This window comes from Stegodyphus dumicola, chromosome 10 (genome assembly GCF_044657685.1).
Source record: "Stegodyphus dumicola isolate Sdum_Otavi_A_Nest chromosome 10, ASM4465768v1".
NCBI lineage: Eukaryota > Metazoa > Arthropoda > Arachnida > Araneae > Eresidae > Stegodyphus > Stegodyphus dumicola.
Genome location: NC_140777.1, coordinates 128,873,760 through 128,895,370, shown reverse-complemented (window position 1 = coordinate 128,895,370; position 21,611 = coordinate 128,873,760). Strand labels below are relative to the sequence as shown.

Here is a 21,611-nt window from a genome sequence, read left to right as displayed (position 1 = left end):
TATAATAGAAAATAACAGAGGTATAACAAATAAATTGATAATAAAAAGATACATCGCTTCAACAGTAAAAAGAATAAAATTGAACAGCATCAAAAGTGTAATTTTAGTCAATGGATCTAATAGTTTGGCTAGGTATTATAATTTATCAGCTTTAAAATTAAAGGAAATAAGATCCTTAAATATGAATTTAGATTGGTCAAAACAAAAATTCCATGAACTTCTTGCTCAGCTTTCTGTCTGCGAGCACTGCATTAAATAAATAAGAAAATAAAATAAAATAAAAAAATTAAATTAAATTAAAAAATAAACCTAAGAATGAATCAATCAAAAGAAGAATATTTTCGGAATGTGGGCAGGGGATGAAAATTAATATACTATGCATTTACAGATACAAACCTTCAGAGTCTAGAGCTAGTGTATGATGCTGACCACCACTTATTTTCGACCATGATTTGCCATTAAAAGATGAGATTTGCTTCGGAATGTATATGACTCGTTGATTTGCATAACCTACAATAAAAGAAACAGCAGCTGACTTTCATACTTGCAAATAATGAGCACAAAGTAGATTGATTAATAAAAGAACTGAATATGGAAAAAAAAAGTTATGTAATTCGTAAGATATGAAAGCAAAAAATTCTATCTGAGCACTCAAAGATACAGAAATCAACCTGTTATGTACTAAATAAAAAACCACTACACTACAGCAGTTTAATTTTATTTTAACATAAAGATGTTAATACAGCCTAAATATAAGAATTCAGAACCAGAAGAATTATTGTTAACAGATTTTCTTTTTATGAACCAATTCTGCCATGGCAAATTTTCAAGGCCCATTTTCTTTCTTCTTTATATATTCATTCAAACTAATATTGCATTTTCCTCAAAAGAAAACTAACAGAAAAATTAATTAAATTACAAATTTAATTTAATGTTAACACTCTAAAAAGTACACATTGATAACTATATTGTCATTATTTCTATAATGAAAATATTTCTGTAGTGCACATTCTATCAGATCATATACATCACACATAAGTACACTGGCGTGCAAAAATTAAGAACGAGACAGAAAGCATAAACTAGCATAACTAGCATAAAGTGAAACAAGGCAACATAATGGGCTGAACGACCAATCAAGAGATAGTCTTGGGAGCAGTACAAATGTCACATGAATTAGGGGAAGAAGTGTTGGAAGAGAAGTTGCACATGGATGGTGTGTGCTCAACAATTTGGTGAACGCTATTAATAAAGCTAAGCTACAGTGATAAGTGTGACCAGTATAGCAGAGGAGTTCAGGCTCGCTCCCGGCAATGCTTTGCGAATATGGAAAGCATTTTAAATGGCAGGAATCTATTAGTTCAAGTGATCAGCAGTGGTCGCCCATGAACAACAATGGTGGTTGGTTACCAGTATCTTGTATTACTGATAAAAAGAGACAGGCAGAAGATATCACAACACACATATATAACAGAGTATTGAATGTCCAATATCACATTTTACCATGAACAGGAGATTGCACAAATGTGGTCTACATGCAGGATGACCAGTATGGTGTGTGCCATTGATGGCTGCTCATTGGAGATACCAGTTTTTGTGGTGCTAGGAACACAAGAAATGGAACATCAGGAGTTGAGTCAAGCACTCTTTATGGATGACAGCCAGTTTAGTCTGAAGAGTTATTCTGGACGTATATACATCTGGCGATAGAAGGGAACACCCTATATCAGGGATGGGCAAACTCCGGCCCGCCGGAAGGTTCTATCCGGCCCACGTTACATTTGAAAACTCATCATCCTTAAATTTTGGTGAACTTTCCTCTATACATTAAAAAAAAAAAAAAAAAAAAAGGGGGGGGGAAGGGCAGCCTGATTTTTCAAGTTTCAGCTTAATACTTGAACACTGATATACACTTACATTTATCTCTGCAGAATGAAATGTACGAAATTAAAGAACAAACTCAAATAATGAGAAACACTTATTTATGCCTTGTGCACATATACATCTAAATATGCAAAATTAAAAATATATAAACAATAAATTCTAACTTTAATTTGCAGTAGTCTCTTGAATCTCCATTTTAATTTAGATATTTCCTCTTTCTCCCCTAAAAATAGTAACGGATTATAACAAATTGCTCTAAATTATGTTATTTTAAAAATAATCCATGTCAAATGATTTTGGCATAATGCTAATGATGCAGGCATTTACATAAATCTTCAGCAAATAAGATTTTAAATTGAAATTTATTATTAACTATTAAATGCAAACCAAAATCAAATCGTTCAGAATTTTGCTTTCATCTTAAATATGATACATTCACTCTCTGCTTCTCTGTCTAGTTACATTACTGTTGCTGCTTTCCTTCTCACAGCAACATCTTGAAAAATGTAACAGGTTCTAAAACAACAAATTTGCTTACTGCACCTTTTTTATCCATGCTGATTCAAAAGTGTCTATCAATGAGAATAAAGAAATAATAAAATCAACCATGATTGCAACTACTTTTTCACATATGTCTATGTCAATAACTTCCATATTTCATATGTAGGAAAAAAAATACATAGCAAACTTTTAAACATATGTAAAGTTGCAGCAAGATAAAATAGTTAAGAGATTTAAGTTTACAGCTAAAATACACTATTTAATAATATTAACGTCCTTCACACTAGTTTGTAACAAGCTCATGGCAAATTCACACAAAGCTATAATGTCCTAAACTTGATCCATGTTTCTTTATCAACCTGTCTGCTAATCCATGTGGTCTATTAGCTTTAGCGAAAATTTTATTTTATCTATATAAATGTACAGAGGGAAAGAGAAGTGAGTCTTACCTAAATGATTGTAATTATTTAATCCAAATGCATAAATCAAACCAGACTGCTGAGCACGTAAAAATGTAGCATACGAACCAGTCCAAATGCTATCTATTAGAACAGGTCGTCGGGCAGATGCTGTAACAGGCACAGCACTGGGTTCCAATAAGACAGCTGGAATACAAAAAATATTCAATGGTAAAATAAATGTTAATTCATAAATCTGAAAAATGATAGATAGTAAATGACATTGGAACTGATATGTTATAGCAGTCTTAATGAGAAACAGATGATTTCTGATATATAAGGCACATCCGTAAAGTAACCGGACAGTTTTTTATAAATGGGAAAAAGATTATTATCCTTCATATAAATTTATCTCCTTCAAAATAATCGCCTGAAGAGTCTATACAATTTTTCCAATACATCTTCAGGTATTCAAAAAACTGTTTGCAACACATGCCTAACATTTTATTTAATATCTGATACGTTTTCCAGTCTCTGTCCTTTCATGACCATCTTAACACTCTGGCTGCTCATCGCGCGATTTCCATGGGCAACTCAAATATAGCAAAATCTGCTCATCCTGCGATTTCCGCGGGCATGTGTTTTTCGTCCTTTATTGAGGAGCGCATCCCGTTTTTTCCCCGTTTAACAACTGAAATAAATTATATACAGTAATAGACGTTTTGTTTATGCTTTGGCCAACAGATATTGTTAATTGTCCACTAAATTGAGGCGTTTGAAGTCACGTGGTATTACCGCTCAAACTCCACTTTTTTTTTACAGAATAGCTGCTAGAAAACATTCAGCGATTATCTTGATTATTTAATTAAATTATTGAATTATTAATTAGATTTATTTAATCTGGTGCAAAGACTGTGAAGTTGGACTTTGCCTTGAACCCTGTTTTAAACTCTATCATACTAAACTGCATTTCTAAGATATTTTTCCCTCAGTGCTTTATATTTTCTTAAATTTTATATATTTTACTTTTTTTATATTATGCAATAAATAGAAATTAACTGAAATTTCACTGAAATTTATTTAAAAAAAATTTTTTTTGGTGATAACATGCGAAATTGGTTTCTCTGCAACTTAGTTTCTCATGATAAAAATCTATATAAAAAAATATTTTCTAGAAAGGAAAAATGCATTTTTCAATTCTCCAATATATACAGATTTAAAATACGAGGAAAGAAAAAAGGGGGGAAGGAAAAACACTATTTTTGAAGCGATTTCGATCCACAAATTTGAGCAGTCAGAGGGTTAAGCTTTAGTAAAAAGTAAAAAATCAACGGGTGATAAACTGGGAGAATATGATGGGCAATTTATTAATGCAATTGAATACTTTGCAAGATACTGTTGTACAGACAATACTGTTCATGGATTACCATTACAGCGTAAAAGAAACCACTGGCAATAATCAAAATGTTCCTTCCCAACTCGCTTATGTTGTTTTTTAATCAAAAAGTATATCCCTGTAAAAATACTGATTAACTGATTGATTTTCTGAAATAAATTCATGGTGCCTATGTCCTTTATAATAAAGAAAGGTAATCAGTACCATAGCCTTTGATTTTGCCATCGGAGCTTTTTTTTGTACAGAAGATGGTCCTTTCCACTGTGCATTTTGTCTTTTGCTGAGTCATATTTGTAAACATCACGTCTCATCTCTCACTATCATACACAGGGTTCATAGCCACATTTTAGTTAAAAAAATAAGCACCTATAAGTACTTTTCAAGCACATTTTAAGAAAAAAATAAGCACCTGTCTAATTACATTATACACAACTGCATAACCTTAAAAATTAGACTTGTGATTTAAAATATGAGAAATGCAGTATTTATTAAGAGAGAATAAGCATTACCTCAACTATGGAAAATAATTACTTTTTTTTTTCTTTAATTTTAAATAACAGTTCAATTTACAGAACTAGTTTACAATGAGAGAAAAAAAAAACTATGCAGAACTAAATTATATTACAAGATTTAATGATGAAATTTCAGTTCAAAATGAGAAAATAAATAATAATATGGCATATTTATTGTATTCGCTTGGAACCTAATAATAAATACAATTTATTTTTCCACTCATATTGATATTTAAATAATTTAAATCTAAATTCTGAACATTTTCTAAATTTTAATTGTATATCAGTTTTCCCTTAACAGATATTGCAAGCAAAGTAATTTAAGTAAAAAAGAGTAACATTTCTGAAATCAGAAGACAGAAATTTGCTTAACAGTAAAAGCTTAACTAACCCGCATACTTGGAAATTGGCAAATATTCGGACAGTCGAGCGTAACTTAAAAAAGAGGAGCTGAAGGGGGTAGACTGTAGCTGCTCTTTAGATTTTTCCGCTAAATAAATGCTTTTGACATTTCGATATGTGCATCATATAAAAATAAACCAATGGAACTGAAAAATGTTCTGCTTAGCAAGCACAGTAAAACTCTCATAAACAAATCTCGGACAGAACATCAAAATTAATTATCTCTGCAAGATATCGCAAACGTTATTGCGCAATATGTGTGCCATAATTCTTTCCTATGTGATATTATGCAATCAGAATCAACAGCTGCCGGTACTGGGAGAATAAAGAATTAAATAACTGGGGTGTTTTTCATTCTAATTTTCAACAGACGGCGTTAAATTTCCAGAAAAGAATCATTCTTCGCTTAGGTTGGTAGACCACAGAACTTTTAGTCCTATTCAATCCAGATTGGAAAGTGATTAAAAAAAAAAAAAAAAAAAAAAAAAAAAAAAGTAAGTCCGTTGCTTGTTTTGCAGCGAACTGTAACAATTTCAATATTCAAGATTTTGCGGAGAAAGGGGAGAACCTTCCAATCCTCGTACTGTATAATGTATTGGCCAAAAAAATGAAATTCTTTTGACTATTCGATTACTTTCCCTTTATTTAAGCCATTCCGAATATTATTTCTTAGAAAGCTAATCTGTGTTAAAACACAATCATTTTTGGAAGTTTACTATACTTCAGCAGTTACTGCAACTATGTTATTATAAACATTCATACATACATATGCTCATAATATAAGCATAATGATCATAACGAACACGAATATGAACTGACCAAGCGGAACGAGAATGCAAATTATTAAGATCTTGATAGAAATTCAAACATGTATGATATTTGGGTGGGAGGAAAAGAATGCCGAATGTACCGGAATTTTCTACTGCTTTCGCAATTCTTTAACCAATAGAACGACAGGCACCTGCACCTGCCTGTACTCTTCGTGCACACCAAAGGTTATTATTAATGCAGAGAAAGGGGGAAAAGCTATTTCTGGGAGTATGATTCACCATCTGACATTCCATATTAGGAAGAAAAGTTGTTTATTTATTTTTGGCTTTGGTACTGCAAAAAATAGCGTGTTCATTAAAAAAAAAAAAAAAAAAAAAAAAAAAAAAAAAAAAAAAAAACCACTAAAAGCAAAAAATAAACTAAAACAAAAAAATAGCACTAAAAACAAAAAAATAAGGGCTTTATAGAAAAAGTAAGCACCTATAAGGGCTTTTATATTTTATTTTCAAATATAAGGACTTATAAGCACTTATAAGGACCGCTACGAACCCTGATACAGTTTATGAAATTGTTGTTTTGTCTCAATCAATTTTTCATAGCAAGCTTTAGAGCCTTCTTTTTGCTTTTCTGTCAAAATCCAAGGCATAAACACCACATTTTCCAGATTTTCAATTAACCTACAGATTCCTTTGCTTATTCCAAGCATGTTTGAAAGTTGCTGAGTTGTTACATATATATCTCAGCTTTAACCAAAGAGCCAATATTCTCCACATTTTCCTTATGCTCTAAAGTTGAAGGGTGCCATATCTTCGATTCATTTTCAATACTTTCGTCCCACTCATACACTTGTGTTCTTGACAACGATGCATCCCCATATACCATTCAAATCATCTCGAACATTTTGGTAGCAGATCTCGGTAAATGAAAATGACTTCACTGTTTTGATATACAAACTACAAAATAACCAGCTTAAACCGGCTTTAACAAGAATTGTAATGTCACTCTTTCTAAATATACATTTATTCCTTCACTTTATTTTATTTAATTTCTCCTGTTATTTTATGGGCACATGTAGTAATAAGCAATTCCTTTAATGTCTATGGTTTTCAATCTGCATATGTATACATAATTTATATTTCTTTAGCTCATGAAAATTTTCTCAGGTTTTTCATTCCTAAATATTTAGCATGCTCACTATTCTCAATCTTGTGTCTGACTGAAGGATCAGTGATATAGCAAAACAAATGCACAAATAAGGTTTGCCACAACTTAAGAGTCCTATCTAGCAGAGTTTATGTTCAGGCATCCCATCACCCCTGATATATGTTTGACATATTATTAGTAACAAATGCTGAACTTCAGCCATCAGAAAGTGTCCATTTAAGATGAATTTTGGGCACATTTTTATACGCTGTTTAATTAAATTGTTAACAATATCATATCAAATAAAATAAATCAGTCATCTTAAATTACTTCTGTGTGTACATTAAATAAATTGTGGACTGTAGACATTGAATGAACTGCTTCTGTATATAAATGATAACCATTAATTACTCACAAAAACTGCTACAACATAGAAGCCCCCTTGTTTTAAATATCTATAAAACATTTATGCATCAGACAATATCACTAACCTCTTCCTTTTCGACCTCCATGAAGGCAAGCTCGTTCAGGTAGTCTGCCTAACTGACCAGTTTCACCACAACCACAAGTATAAACAATACCTTTGTCTGACAGGCATACTATATGTTCATTTCCAGATGAAATCCTAACAATTTTAATATCTTTTAATAGTTTTACGGGTTTTATTTGCTTTGCACCATCTGCAGTTAAACCCATAGGTCCATCTCCACTCTGTAAAATCAAAATTGCTATATAAAAATAGTGTCATGTTACATAAAAGTTTGCATATGTATTTTAGATTTTATACTATTACACAGATTGTTAGGAAAAGATGACTACTTGCTTTATATCTCTAACTATTGATCCTAAATGCACATGTCCATTTACAAAGATTCTCAAATAAAATATAGAATTTCATGAAAATGATTTTAGCACAGGAAGGGGAAGGAGGCAAAAAGTCCAAATCATAAAAATATTCATTTCGAAATCTTAGTCAAATTCAATTTTTAATTTCCCTGATTAAGTATAAATTTTAGTTATTAAACTGAATAATTTACTGTGTTTACTACAAAATGCAAAGTAAGAATTAAAATTGTAAAAAATTATTATTGCAAAGAAATTGATTATTATTACTCACTTATTATTGGAAAGAAAATGAAAAAAAAAAAAAAAATGCATATGACAAGGGTAGCCAAAATGTATCACAATAGGAACCACATAGTAACGATCATGAAAGCTCATGAGCTGCAACTAGGCTTTCCTGCAGCCACAAAATGTATTTATATCACTTAAAAAAAAAAAAAAAAAAAAAAAACTTTTGAACTGATGAGAATTTTTCATTTTTTTATGCAATTAATATGGTTACATTTAAATGGAAATAAATACATCTTGTTTATTCATTTTTATGTTCAGAAAGATACAGCCCACGAAAATATAAATTTGAAACATATATTGTACAATTAAACAAAGCATTCCCTAGAGAGAAAAATCCAAGTTTTTTTTTTTTTTGGGGGGGGGGTTTCTTTATTCTTTTACATTTACAACAGTTGTTAGGTTTTATTAGAAGTAAACAGAAATTTATAGAATAAGTGTTGGTCTTTATGAATAAAATAATGTAAATTTTTTTCTTCCTTTGAGTAAAGCATAAATAAATTTTTAAAAACAGATTGAGTGTTGTGTATTATTTTTAAATCATATGCAGTCTTTTACAAAGAATAAAAATAGGATAGAAGAATATGGACAGCACACAATGCAGATAAACTGTTATTCAGTAAAGAAAAATCCTTTTAAAATAAGCTATCAGCTTTTTTAGGCTTTTGTATAAAAATTAATATCTTTTTTTAACCCATACAGCTGATATGAGGACCAAAACAGTGAGATCAAATCTAACTTTAGGCATTTAAATTAATTCACCAGATACGTACTGGATTAAAAGCTACATTTTTTACGGTACTTATGTATAAGCGAAAATTTCTTAGCACAGTTTGGGGAAATTTTACGGAGGTGAAAAGCAATGACATTTTGTTGTAAAACATTTATTATATACATACATACATACGAGGTAGGATTCAAAAGTTCCCGGACTGAGTCTATAACGTAAAAAACATTATGAATTAAACTGCAGAAACACATCCTCCTTCGAAATAAGACCCTTGTGCAACAATACACTTTTGCCAGCGGCTGTAAAGTTAATCGAAGCATGTCTGAAATCCATTTTTGGCCATGTCCTTTAATTCAGCCTGCGATGCACATTTCACTTCATCCGAAGAACCTGCAAGCGTCTTGCCAGTTTAGAAAATAGGAAGAAATCGCAGGTTGCGAGATCAAGTGAGTAAGGAGGAAAAAGCAAACAGCTGTTTTCATTTTTGCAAGAAAGTCATTGACGAGTAAAGATTGGTGAGCAGGAGTGTTGTCATGCAACGGCACCCATGACTGTTTAGCCCACATTTTTGGTCTCTTCTTCCGAATTGACTCATACAAATGATGCAGGATTTCGACGTAGAGTTCTTTGTTCACAGTGTGTCCTTCAGGGATAAATTCCAGATGCACAATGCCTTGGATATCAAAGAGTACCTCTAGCATGACTTTTCCTTCAGACTTGGTTTGCGGGTTGTACCAAAAACACAATTTCTCGTCTCCAGTAACAATTCTGCCAATCTTTGTCAATAACCGAGATTAAGTACCGCCGCAGACACCTTTTTGATGTTTTCATCAGTGCACAAAGTGATGGGACGGCCACAGGATTCATTGTCTTCAGCACTTTCCCTGCCGTCTCTGAAATGATGATGCCACTCAAAAGCTTGCATTCTCGATAACGTTTCACTTCCGTACACATGCTACACACGCTTCAACATTTCGAAAGTCTTTGTAGTAATCTTTCCCAAGCGAACACAAAATTCGATATTGATTCTCTGTTCAACTGACGCCATTTCTTTATATCGCCAGTTACTAAATGCACCTGCCTACAAAAAGCACTGTCGAAGCGAGCTTTTGACCATGTGATTTGGGACAAACCACTTCTAGAAAAGGTAAAGAATGTAGTAACACAAAAACATTCTTGTAGTCGCAATACTGCAGAAAAATTTTCTCATAATTTCGTTATAGACTCAGTCAGTAAAACTCATTCTAAACTCAGTCAGGGAACTTTTGAATCCTACAACGTATTAAGAGATAAATATTTTATGTTTCAACTATATATTTGTTTAAAAAAAAAACAATCAATAAACTTTTTTTGTTTTCTTCTTTCTGTGAAAATTTCATGTTAAAAAAAAAAAAAAAAAAAAAAAAAAAGAGCATATCTTTAGAATTTCCGATACACAGTCTCATGCGCTGGAGATAAAACTGTTTTTTCTGTATAATGTTCCCAATGCTCACTTTGAAATCCTTGATTTTGATAATCCAAAATTGGTTAAAGTTTTACAAAATACGAAATCGATAATAAAACAAATTCCAGATTTCAAATTTGGGCTTCCAGATGCCCATATTCGCAGTAGGATTAAGTCATTGGATGGCTCTATGTACCCTTTTTTTATCACAATGAGAGAAACCATTCATTAATTTCAAAATTCTTCATTATTTAATTTCTTCAAATATAATACAGGGCGACAATATTTGGTGGCAACAGTACGAAAAGTGAAACGGACATTCAGAGAGATTCGGCGCAAAACGAAAACAATAGTCCCTCAGGGACAAAGCTCCTTATATATATATTGGCGATGCTGATTATTAAAACTGAAGAAATGTCATATGCATAGTTGCCTGAAGAATTGTTATGTATGTGGTTATCAAAGTTTGGCAAATTCTGAAATTTTGATAAGGTAGCTGAGATAATATGCAAGTACCTTTCACCTCCAAGGTTGAACATTCGAATCTTTTATTCTTAAATTCCAGATCTTGAATCTTAGAGCTTTTCTTATTATTCGTATCTTTTGAAGCATAACCTAAAAATTATTAGATATTTAAAGTCAAACTCTGGAATGACTAGTTTTATTGGTTCCCAGTATGTATAGAGGAATTCACTAAAAAAGAATACGATTGGAATATCACTGGCAACTGATTCATCAGCATCATTTATGATGACCAAACACCGTTTCAGTTTGCATCCTACGAAATCTGCAGAGTTTTAAAGTAATTCATCAATGAAATTTCCCTAAATGATTCTCTAATTCTCTTGATCATTTTCTGGACATTGATAATACAGTAATTCATGACATGGTAAATAAATGCTGCACTGCTCACATATTACAAACAAATTTAGAAGCACTTATGTAGGAACACTGAGATGTAGAAACGTAGCAATGTTGTTTGGCAGAGAATGTAATATGGAAGCTTACCAAAAGAAGGTTTTGGTTTAGGTTCTCAAGATTTTAAGTTTCGAATAAGCTACGTCATCAGCGTTACACAAGCCATGTGACATAGATTAATCTAGAAATGGCGCAGTTCAGTTAGTATTATTTTAAGAAGTAAGAGAGGAAATCCCAAATTAAAAATGAGAAAGAAGTTATTGTCAAATTAAATTATAAAGCTGATTTACATATTTTTTATCTTCCATATATATCTACCAAACTATTTAGCCATAGCTGCCGAATTTTGAGCTGTCTTTCATATACACAGTATTCAAAATTAAAGGTACAGAAAGAAAACATGCACATGATTACTGTAATTAACTGACTTCAGAAATGGAGATTTAATAGTAAAACTTAATTCCTCAAATTTCTATGTACATGCACAAATGTTTGATGGAGGAGGCCTTTTCTGATATAGCAGATGTCTGCAAATTAATTTAGTTCCTAAGTTTTGTCACACAGGTGTCAGAATCAACCTTATTCCAGCTGTTAACTGCTGAGCCCATTAAGACCATAGCATGATTTACTGTCTCATCTTAAACAACTTCTTAGTAAAATATCTTTTACTCAGAAGAAAATTTAAAATAAAACTTTTTTTATTTAAATATCAGCCTAACAGTTATTCAACCCTTATATAAAAAATAAATATCCTCAGCTTGCAAGAAAATAAGAAACTACAGTTTAAGAAAAAAATAAAATATTACTTGCAAAACAAAGTGTGTTTGAAAGCTTCAGCTCAGGCCTGTGATTAGTCTGCCTTCAGTCTATTGACCATTCTCCACTTCATTCGCCAAATATTTGTGGCTATTGATTTACCTGATACTTTATAAAACTTGCCCAAATCTTGCATGAAACACGGTGAATGTCATGAAGGAGTATGAACACACAGATCACTGAAAAACCCTTGTGTACTTATATCCCCTCCATCTTCATAGCTCCACAGACACACACATGTACACTTATGTATTCGACTTTAAATATTTGCATAATGCTTTGGCAGCCTAATTAGAACCTCTGGTTTAGTACTTTTCTCTTAATTTTCAGACCACTGTGCATAATATATGCATCTCCCTCCTACCTTTTCATCTTGTTTCCTCTTTCATAGTGTTCATGAATTATGTTACATTTTCGGTGTAAGCCTGCTTGGATGGCAGACTAGCTAGACTGAATTCTAAATTTATTAGCAGTGCCCTCAAAATCTTCCAATCAATTTTTATAAATGCACTCCTATATTAATCTCTTGATAGCAGGACTTTAAAGCTGAATGTAAGTTTCCACTTAAGAATACATTTATTTTATTTAAAACTGAATGCAAATTTCCACTTGAGTTCTGCAGGGAATGGCATTTTGAAGTGAACAGCATTTGAATTGGAATCCGTAGGTGTATGGGAACAGTGCGAATTCAGAAACTTAAACCTTACACTACAGAAATGAACGTTTACAGCATTAAACTCAAACAGAAATTCAAAGTATATTACGTGAAATTTGTAGCGATCAGTTCGTGGTTTGTCTATTGGTCTAAATTTTTAGAAAAAGATGTATCAGGCGATGTGTCTTCAGAGATCAGGAAAATAATAAATATCAACAAATTAAAGAGAGAGGTATCAAAGCACCAGTTCTTAAACTGTGGTACAATTTTTACAATAAATAAATAAATAAATGTTCAAAATGAATGCAAAATTGTGCCCCTTTTAAAATTTTGTTTTAATCCTTATTATTCAAAAACAAATCTATTTTCTAAGTTTTTGACTTTTATGACTCTAGCTTTAATGTTGAAATGACGATTTTTCCAAAAGCTTCGAAGAATTTCCCGTCCAAGAATCAAAGTGGCACTCCAGTCGTAGTATACTTATTTATAATATTATTATAATTAAATAATATAAACTTAAAGGGTTTTATTCTTTGATTATATACACTCCATTTAGGATGCATTGATTTTTAATGGCGAAATGCTTTTATGGTGGTACATATATTTTTGTTTCATATTTATGTGGTACAAAATTTGAAAAGTTTGAGAACCCCTGCACCAGAGGCAGGACGATGGGTTCAAATGCACTGGGAGGCAATATTAAGGATTAAAAAAATTTAGAGGCACCAGGTGGCAAAAAAACTTGCGTTTGTGTTAACCTACTGTGATATTTGTTGTGGGCTAGAAAGAAAAAAGTTCGCCAAGCAACAAGCAGGAATACATCACAAGCTAAAGTGATTTTATCAGCTTCATTATTCCTTACCTTTTATGATGTTAAAGGGAGAAGTTTGTGCCCATTGGTCCTTTATTGCTCGATGCAACATTATCCAAGATTTGATGATGAAGGTGAAATATTTGCGAATCGAATAGAGGCAGTTGATAAAACGTGAATTAAAATTCTGACCAGAGTTGAAATTGTTATCAATCCACTGAAGAAGTCCATTCTCTGTGAAACTCTTAAATGCTCTTGGTGAAATATATGTGGACCTCTGTCTAGGATTATCAAGGAATTATCAGAAAATATGGAGTTTAGTGTCGACAAAAATGTAACAGCAGCATGATACTGCAATTGGTTGCAAAAATTTGAGAGGGAAAATGGGATATATTCTACAAAGAAAGAAAGATGTGACTTGTTTAGCAGTGAAGAATGAATTTTGAAGACATCAAAAAGTTGTGATAGTCCTTTAACCAAGCATGAGCTAGAAGATTTATCTCACGAAGCATAAAATAAATCCCCAGATTTTAAATTCTTCCCAAATTGAAAGAATTCCTGTGTGAACAATAGTTTTACTTCTTGAAAGAGGTTTCTTCAGCAATTACCCAAGCCATTCAAAGACTGAATGAAAATAGTGATTGATGCAACAGTGTTGAAACAAAGATTTAATAATGAAGGTGAAATATTTCCATGCTGAATAATGGAAATTGACAAAATGTGAATTAAAAACTTTCCCAGAATTAAAATCATTGTGTGGCCAGTGGAGATCAGTCAATCCATTCTCTTTGCAACCCCAAATTTTCAACATGCCCAACTAATGATGAATTAAATAATGATGTCTGCATAAGATTACCAAGAAATAATAACAAAACATATTTTCATGTAGAAAAAAAATGTATCTGCATTCTATTACTGTGAATAATTGTAAAATTGTGTAAAAATGACCTAATTTGCTTATGTAATTTGGAAGAAAACCTCATATCAGAAAGCTGTGATTGCTTTCCTAAGTACAACAAGGTTTATCTCACCACCAACAAAATCCCAGATTTCAAAATTTTACCCAACTCAAAAAGTCCCTGCATGGACAGTGATTTTTCCTTCTTGAAAGATGTTTCTTCAGCACTTTAGTCATTCAAGGACTGAATAATACTCTACAAGGAATAGCAAATCTTATGAGACATTGAATCACAACCTTTGCTGCAAAGCAATGGGGGTTAAACAGAAGGAATGTGAACAGAAACTGCCTGAAATAAAATTAGTCTGACAGGCAGGTCTGGGGGCAGGAGCTAGATTTGAAATTACTTTTTGTATTTGCATTTTGTGCTGTCCTGATGCTCATTATCTGCTCTGAAAATAAGAATTGGCTGAAACAGAGTTATTTGCAATCTTATTTGTTACTCTGATGATAAGTGAGTGGCAAACAGTTTGAAACTGATTAAATTATTACATGCATAAAATAATTTGCGAAATTAAATTAATGATTAAAAAAGGAATGTGTCATGCATGATTTCTACTGTAAAATGAAATTATAAAGGAAATATGCAGCTAAACTACTGGAAAGAGAAATCAGTATTTTTAAAAAGAAACAGCATACTGTCAGGAAAGGAGTGGGACAATTCTTTCCATATAAGAGATTCACAACAGTATATTTGGTGAACACAGTCACATTTTCAGGTGCTTGGATGGTTGCCCCATCCTGTGTAAAACTGTGTAGGGACCTTAACATAATGTTGAGGAGGAGAGGGAAATAGGAATAAGCCATTTCAGCCATGAAGTCAAACACACGAAGATATAACTCCAGAGTGAAATTGGTAGAGCGATTATGGCACATCATATGATAGGCAGGGGATGGATTAAAAAAATAAAAAAAAAAAAAAAAAAAAAAGAGAGAGAGATAGAAATAGCAAGCAGGAAAGAAAAACCCACCATAAATTCCAACGTCAAAATACAGAAAAAATCTTGAGAATCTAACTTGGTTACACCTACAGTTAGAAGTAGGTGTGAGGCAAACAGTCAGATGCAGTATAATACGTTCTTGGGAGGCTGAAAGGAGGACTGTAAAAACAGGCATTCAATGTGGGTGGAACTAATAAAAGAATCAAAGGTACTTTTGAATGAGTTGGCCAAAAATGTGTAAAATTAAAGAAAACAAAAACAAACTAAATTTGCAAGTAAGATAGTTAATGTGTAATAAAAATATTACCTATGCAGCAAGACTGCATCAGGATGTTTTATATTGAGAACATCTGTAATATCATAGTCCATGAGTGGGATGGATTTGTTGTTATAGTAAGACTAATCTTAATGAAATTTTTTTTAGCTATTCTTGCTGTGAATGCACTATGCGTTCAACATTTAATTCATCATGAATAGCAGAATTTCTCATAAATCATTTGCTTTTAGTAATTTGTCTTAATGTGACATTCTGAAGAGACTGTAGTCTATAAAATTGTGTATCACTAAGAAAATCCCAAACGGGGCAGGCATAGGTGATAGGTGATAATGGGACAGAACATGGTCTTGTACAGGATAAAATTATTGTCGAGATAGAACAGAGTTTTGAGAAATTAGGTTGGCGAGAGGAACGTAGGATTGCCTGAAATAAAGAGAGGCAGAATTGACACTGTTCTGACTACATTAAGTCGTTAAGAGCCATCTAGTGCGTGCACATGACAACTTTTAAAGCGAAAGTTGCTGCCCTGGTATGAACTGACGTATGTGGAAAGCACTTTTCTCCACGTTGCCGCTTTTTGCCCCAACGGACCAGTCTGAATGCAGCTTTAGAGTCAAGGAACTATGCCAATATAAAAAAAAGTGCCTAGCAACATGATTTAATGGAAAAGTACCTAGAAATTAATATCACAATAAAATTATTTTCTAGGTTTAAGCAGCAGTCCAAATAGTCATCAGCAAATGGCATTTATATATTTAAATAATAAATTATTTTATTGATAAAACTTACTCTGAAATTTCCCCAAATGTATACTTGACCAGATTCAGCCAAAGCTGCCGAATGAGAATCTCCTGCAGATATCTGTATCACTCTTTCTGGTATCTCTACTTTGCTAGGAATATATTCAGAACCTTCCTCTGTTGTGATTCGACCTAAAGCACCTTCATCATTACACCCAAAAGTTATGACCTAAAAAAAGTATATTATATAAGTAAACAAAAATATTTTGGCAATAAAAATTTGCACATTAATTTATTTTCCTTTTAAATTTCAAACAGTAAGACTTCTGTTTTAAGACAGTTGTGAAAATTTCAGGTAATGAAAAATGCAAATTAAAATCCTGATTAACTGGGGTAATATCACTTAAAATACCATTTAGTGATGAGATTGCTTGCTTTGCACTCACTGGTTGATATAGGTTAGAGAACAGGCAATGAGGTTCTCATTTGAGAACTCAAGCATGATGTGTTCAGACACACACAGAAGTAGTCCACCTTAGCACTTTACAAAATGGCCAAATTTTTAGACAAAATGGCTTTTTATGGGTAATCGGTGATAAAACTAAGCAATTTCAGGTGCTAAAAATAGAGGGCAAATAATAAAATCCCGAGCTGGGCTACATAAAAATCATACGAAATTTGAAAAATAAGATAAAACTGGGAGAAATACACAGTACAAAGTCCAAAATCTGGAACGATCTCATATAAATGCTTGTGAGACAATTGGAAGATGGGGACTCCCTAAAAAAAACACACCCTTTAAGTCTAAAAATGGAGAATGGAATAACAAAAGGAAACAGATGTGCTATAAATGGGATTTTCCCCCAGAATGAAATTCCTGCATGCCACTTTCAAACACCTGTTGACAAGGGAGTTGCACCATAATCAGTAACAGTGCATTGAATGACATTGTATTGATGGGTGCTATCTTTGTGGGTTCTAAATTCTGCTGCTTGGTACATTCCAAGATTCTAAAAATTTTGCTCCATGCCTAAATTTTACTGCATAGTACCTCTTAAATTCTGCTATCTGATTTTTGCACTTCTACATTCTGAGAACTAATGCGACTGGACTGGTTGCACCTGCTGTTGTGCTGCGAGCAGTTAGCATTTTTCTCTATGACCTAAACCAGGGTTTTTTAAACTTTTTTCAGTCATGACCCCTTTTTATTACTGAGATTTTTTCACGACCCCCCAGGACCTCATAATATTTACAAAAATTTTGTGAGACCCCCCATAAGTATTATGCAAATCCGACACACACGTGAGTGAAACTGTCAATTTTTTTACTTGTACTGTAATATACTATTGCAGTTTTACGCCCTTAACTTTAATTTCTAATTTTTAGATATAGAACAATCTGAAAATTTTAAATAAGTAACAGATGAAATGACAGCGTCACGTGCAAAGTAAGAAAAATGAACGTTTATATTATAAAAAGAATGCGCTGAAACATTTTCATTTTTTTTTCTTTGACTGTATTGTCTTATCTTTATCTATTTTCAGATACATTGTGTAAAAATATTTCAGTAAAGTTCATATCTATATTCAGTAAAGTTCATATCTCTGCATATTCAAGAACAAATTATTCATTAAATTTAAAGAACCAAAGTTTTCTTGCAGTAAAAATTTAATAGACACTATAATTAATTCCCTAAATGAAAACAAAACATCCTTATGATACTGCCAGTCAGTTAGATAATACTTTTAATATATCTCGATACTATACTGGATTCTAAGTGTGAGTATCTGAATTAAACGAGTTTGCTGTCGGTCTGAACTTGATGGAAACAAAAGCTGTAGAAATTTGTTAATAGCATATTAAGTTGTCTTCATTTCAACATCTATATCACATTTTCTCACTTTGCTTTGCTATATCCATGGAATATTTTTTTTTTTTTTTTTATCTTGGTGAAAAGACAGAGTGGTCAACATTTGACACAAGACGGCTACTGCCTTTAATGCTGTTCATCTTCTCCATGGAGGTTGTGAAAAAACTAAAAATGACTAGAAGATTTGTCAGCTGATAATGAACAGGAAGTAAATAAAACAATTGTTAAAGGATTAAGTGAAACAATAGACAAGTTTGAAACGATCTTCTGACAAGTCTTTGCAAACGAGTATTGAAATTGTGAACACTGAAGCTAAAATTGTATAGAGAACTGTTATTGAGAGTTGGAACATAATAAGTATTATAGCACAGCTGCAAAATGTGAACATAAGCCATTTGTGGCTTCAAATATTGAAAAAAAAAAAAAAAAAAAAAAAAAAAAAAAAAAAAACTACCTTTAAGAAACTAGGCACAAATCTAAAGAATATGAATGAAAAAGTTGTTGCAAACATTCAGATTTAAAGTATAACTAGATAATATTAGCCAGTTTCTAAATATGTTGGTTAGTAGAACTAGCCATTTGTTAAGTTCAAATTTTCAGGAACCACAAACAAATATATACTAATAAATAGGTTAAAAAAACTATTCATTAAATTAATCTTTACCACTTATAATACTCAAATTGACAAAAGACCAATTCTTCAGTGCCATAATATTCTAATGGTACATATCAAAGCTACTCTAGTTAAACCATTAACTTATTTAAAACTACAGTTTATTCAAAAGAAATAATTTAGCCAAAATTTTGGCTATAATAGTTTTAACTTCCAGTCAATATGAAGTGCAGTTTGCAAATCTTTTTGTCCAGATTGCAACTTTGAAAGCAGAATTCCCTTATCTTAAGATTAACTAAAGCAATCCTCTACAGCAGAGTTCTTAAGTAATTTTATTTCAGGGGTGAGGGGAATGCAGTTAGCCTTTTATTTAACTGTTAAGTATTTGGTTTTTGTTTATAAATATTAAAAACTACTTTTATTCAAATTTTGGTGTTCTTAAACATTTTCTACACTTCTTGTTGCTTAATTTTGTAGAGATTATTTTAATTTTCAAACAGTTATTTTAAATTTTGAAACCCTTTCCTTTAAATTCTTGTTTTCCACTCACAACTTCCTGACAGAATGCGATTTCAGTATAGTGTTTTATGTAAATGAAGTAGAACCAGTATTTAATAAGAAGTTCAGCCACTTAGAAGAGCTCAGAAGTTCTCAATACAGCATGTTCTGTCTTCGGGGTACATCGTTTCTTTAAGCTTATCTTACTATGTACAGCTGTAGTCTTATGTGTCTATTAGTATTCGATGGGTAATAAGTTTAATTATGGGCCAACTCGGTTAGTTATCTTTGCACAGCTTTAGCTAAGGTTTAGCTAGCTAGAATTAGTTTAGTTTCTTATTTTAAGTCTTAAGTTAAAGCCTGAGCCCCTTAAGTAAAGTGGAGGCTTTCCTGTAAGCCCGAGAGGGGCCGTCTTTTAGTATTTCTTTGAGTGAATAAAAGGGTATTTTAACCCTTCCTTGGATTTATATTTTATAGTTGTAAGTAGACCAGCGAATAGTCGCTACACACATCCCTAAAGCTCTAGTAGCCAAGGACATATAAATTAATTAGAACTTTAAAAAATCATCTAAATCTACAAACATAGAGGTAAAAATTTACGGTATCCCTTGGCGAATCGTTTCTTTTTTACACCAAGATCAGCGCCAGGAAGGATCAGCACCAATCTCAAGATGGCCGCTATACAAAACGAAAATAAGAAGTCAAACACTTATGTAAACACATCGACCTATTTTAACTTTAAAAAAAAAATCATAATTGCACAAACTAGGCATTGTGCATTGCCTTAACTTTGTCCATGTACATATCGATCTATTTTCACTCAAACAAAATCAGGAAGCTAAAACAAAGTTAAAACTATTATGGTAAATAGAAAAAAATTTGCCACTGTCTCAACACACAGAGACGAACAAATAACCAAAAATACAAAAACAGAGAGGAATAAATAACCAAAAAATACATATTTCCTAACATAAAAACATTAAACAACAAATCTTTTAACAAAAATTAACACACAGAGATGAATAAGTAAATGAGATGTCAATTTTTAACATATCTTTTTTTCACGTGCATATGTTTAGGCTTTCTACCACCATCCTCCAAGTAAGCAATTCAATTAAACAATTTGGCTCAATGATATCTATCAGCAATTAAACCAGCTTTCATGCAAAAATCAAGTGTCTTTCGTCCATGATCCAACCTATACAAAACCCTCAAATTCACAATTTCATCATAATCCAATCCATCAACATCATCCTCTTAGTCACCTCAGACATACTCAAATGATGGTACCCACAGCAAAATAATAGCACGTTCAAAATAAAAGACTATACCATGCACGTGCAACCACACACGCTAATTAAATAGAATGGTAAGAACCAAAAACACGGGTCCATGTGAAAGAGTTACTACAGTACAAAGTCCGAGATCCGGACTCGGGACTTCGGTGATTCTAGATTTGGGATTTTTCCGGATATTAGATCATCAGTCTAGTAAGATGGCATGTAGAAATTACAAGATTAAAAATATTAAATCGTGATTTATGAAATAATGAAGTATTTACGATCTAAAGGCTATCAAAATTTACAAAAAAAAAAAAAAAAAACTTAATACTTATTTGTTTACTTTATTAAACTTTTTTTTCAATGTAAGTTGTTTAAGTTGCTTCATTTTTTGTGCTAATACTTTGTCTTTAATTCTATAAACAGACATAATTTCTTGTTTATTTACAAAGTTCTATTGTTCAAGTTCTGTAACTGCTGTGTCGAGAATTCCGACTAACTTGTCAATCAAAATTTTTCGTTTTCAATAACCTCTCTGTCACTTTCAATACTATCAGCAGCGGTATTTTCTGGATCTAGAACCATACTACAAATTTCACTGTCCTTTGATTGAGTGATGACTGGGCATTGTCATAGCAATGAAAAACTTCTGTTATATCATCTTAATTTATTACCACTTCTCTACATTTCTTTACAAAATACACTAATTGGAAAATTTTCCTTTTGGTTTGCAATATTCGAAAACCTTCAAATTTGCGGCTGTCATCTTCATCATCCTCACCATGTTATAGGGTATCTGACCATAATTTATGCCAAGCATTTTTTAATGAATCTAAAGACGCATCATCCCACGATTTGCAATGCTCCACACAGCAGATTTTATGCTAAAATATTTCAGAAATTCTTGAATAGTCTTACCATT

The 21,611-nt window shown here is 32.1% G+C and overlaps 1 protein-coding gene across 2 annotated transcripts in view; it reads right to left on the bottom strand.

Annotated features, from left to right (window-relative positions):
- LOC118191744 (regulator of chromosome condensation-like) overlaps window positions 1–21,611 on the bottom strand; it is a 63,451-nt gene that overhangs the window by 27,769 nt on the left and 14,071 nt on the right. For both annotated transcript variants that reach the window (XM_035362587.2, XM_035362588.2), the window contains exons 4-7: window positions 16,478–16,657; window positions 7,499–7,718; window positions 2,835–2,990; window positions 397–510 (exon numbers count right to left, since the gene is read on the bottom strand). In XM_035362587.2, the coding sequence (XP_035218478.1) occupies window positions 397–510; window positions 2,835–2,990; window positions 7,499–7,718; window positions 16,478–16,657 (670 nt within the window). The remainder of the gene's footprint in view (window positions 1–396; window positions 511–2,834; window positions 2,991–7,498; window positions 7,719–16,477; window positions 16,658–21,611) is intronic.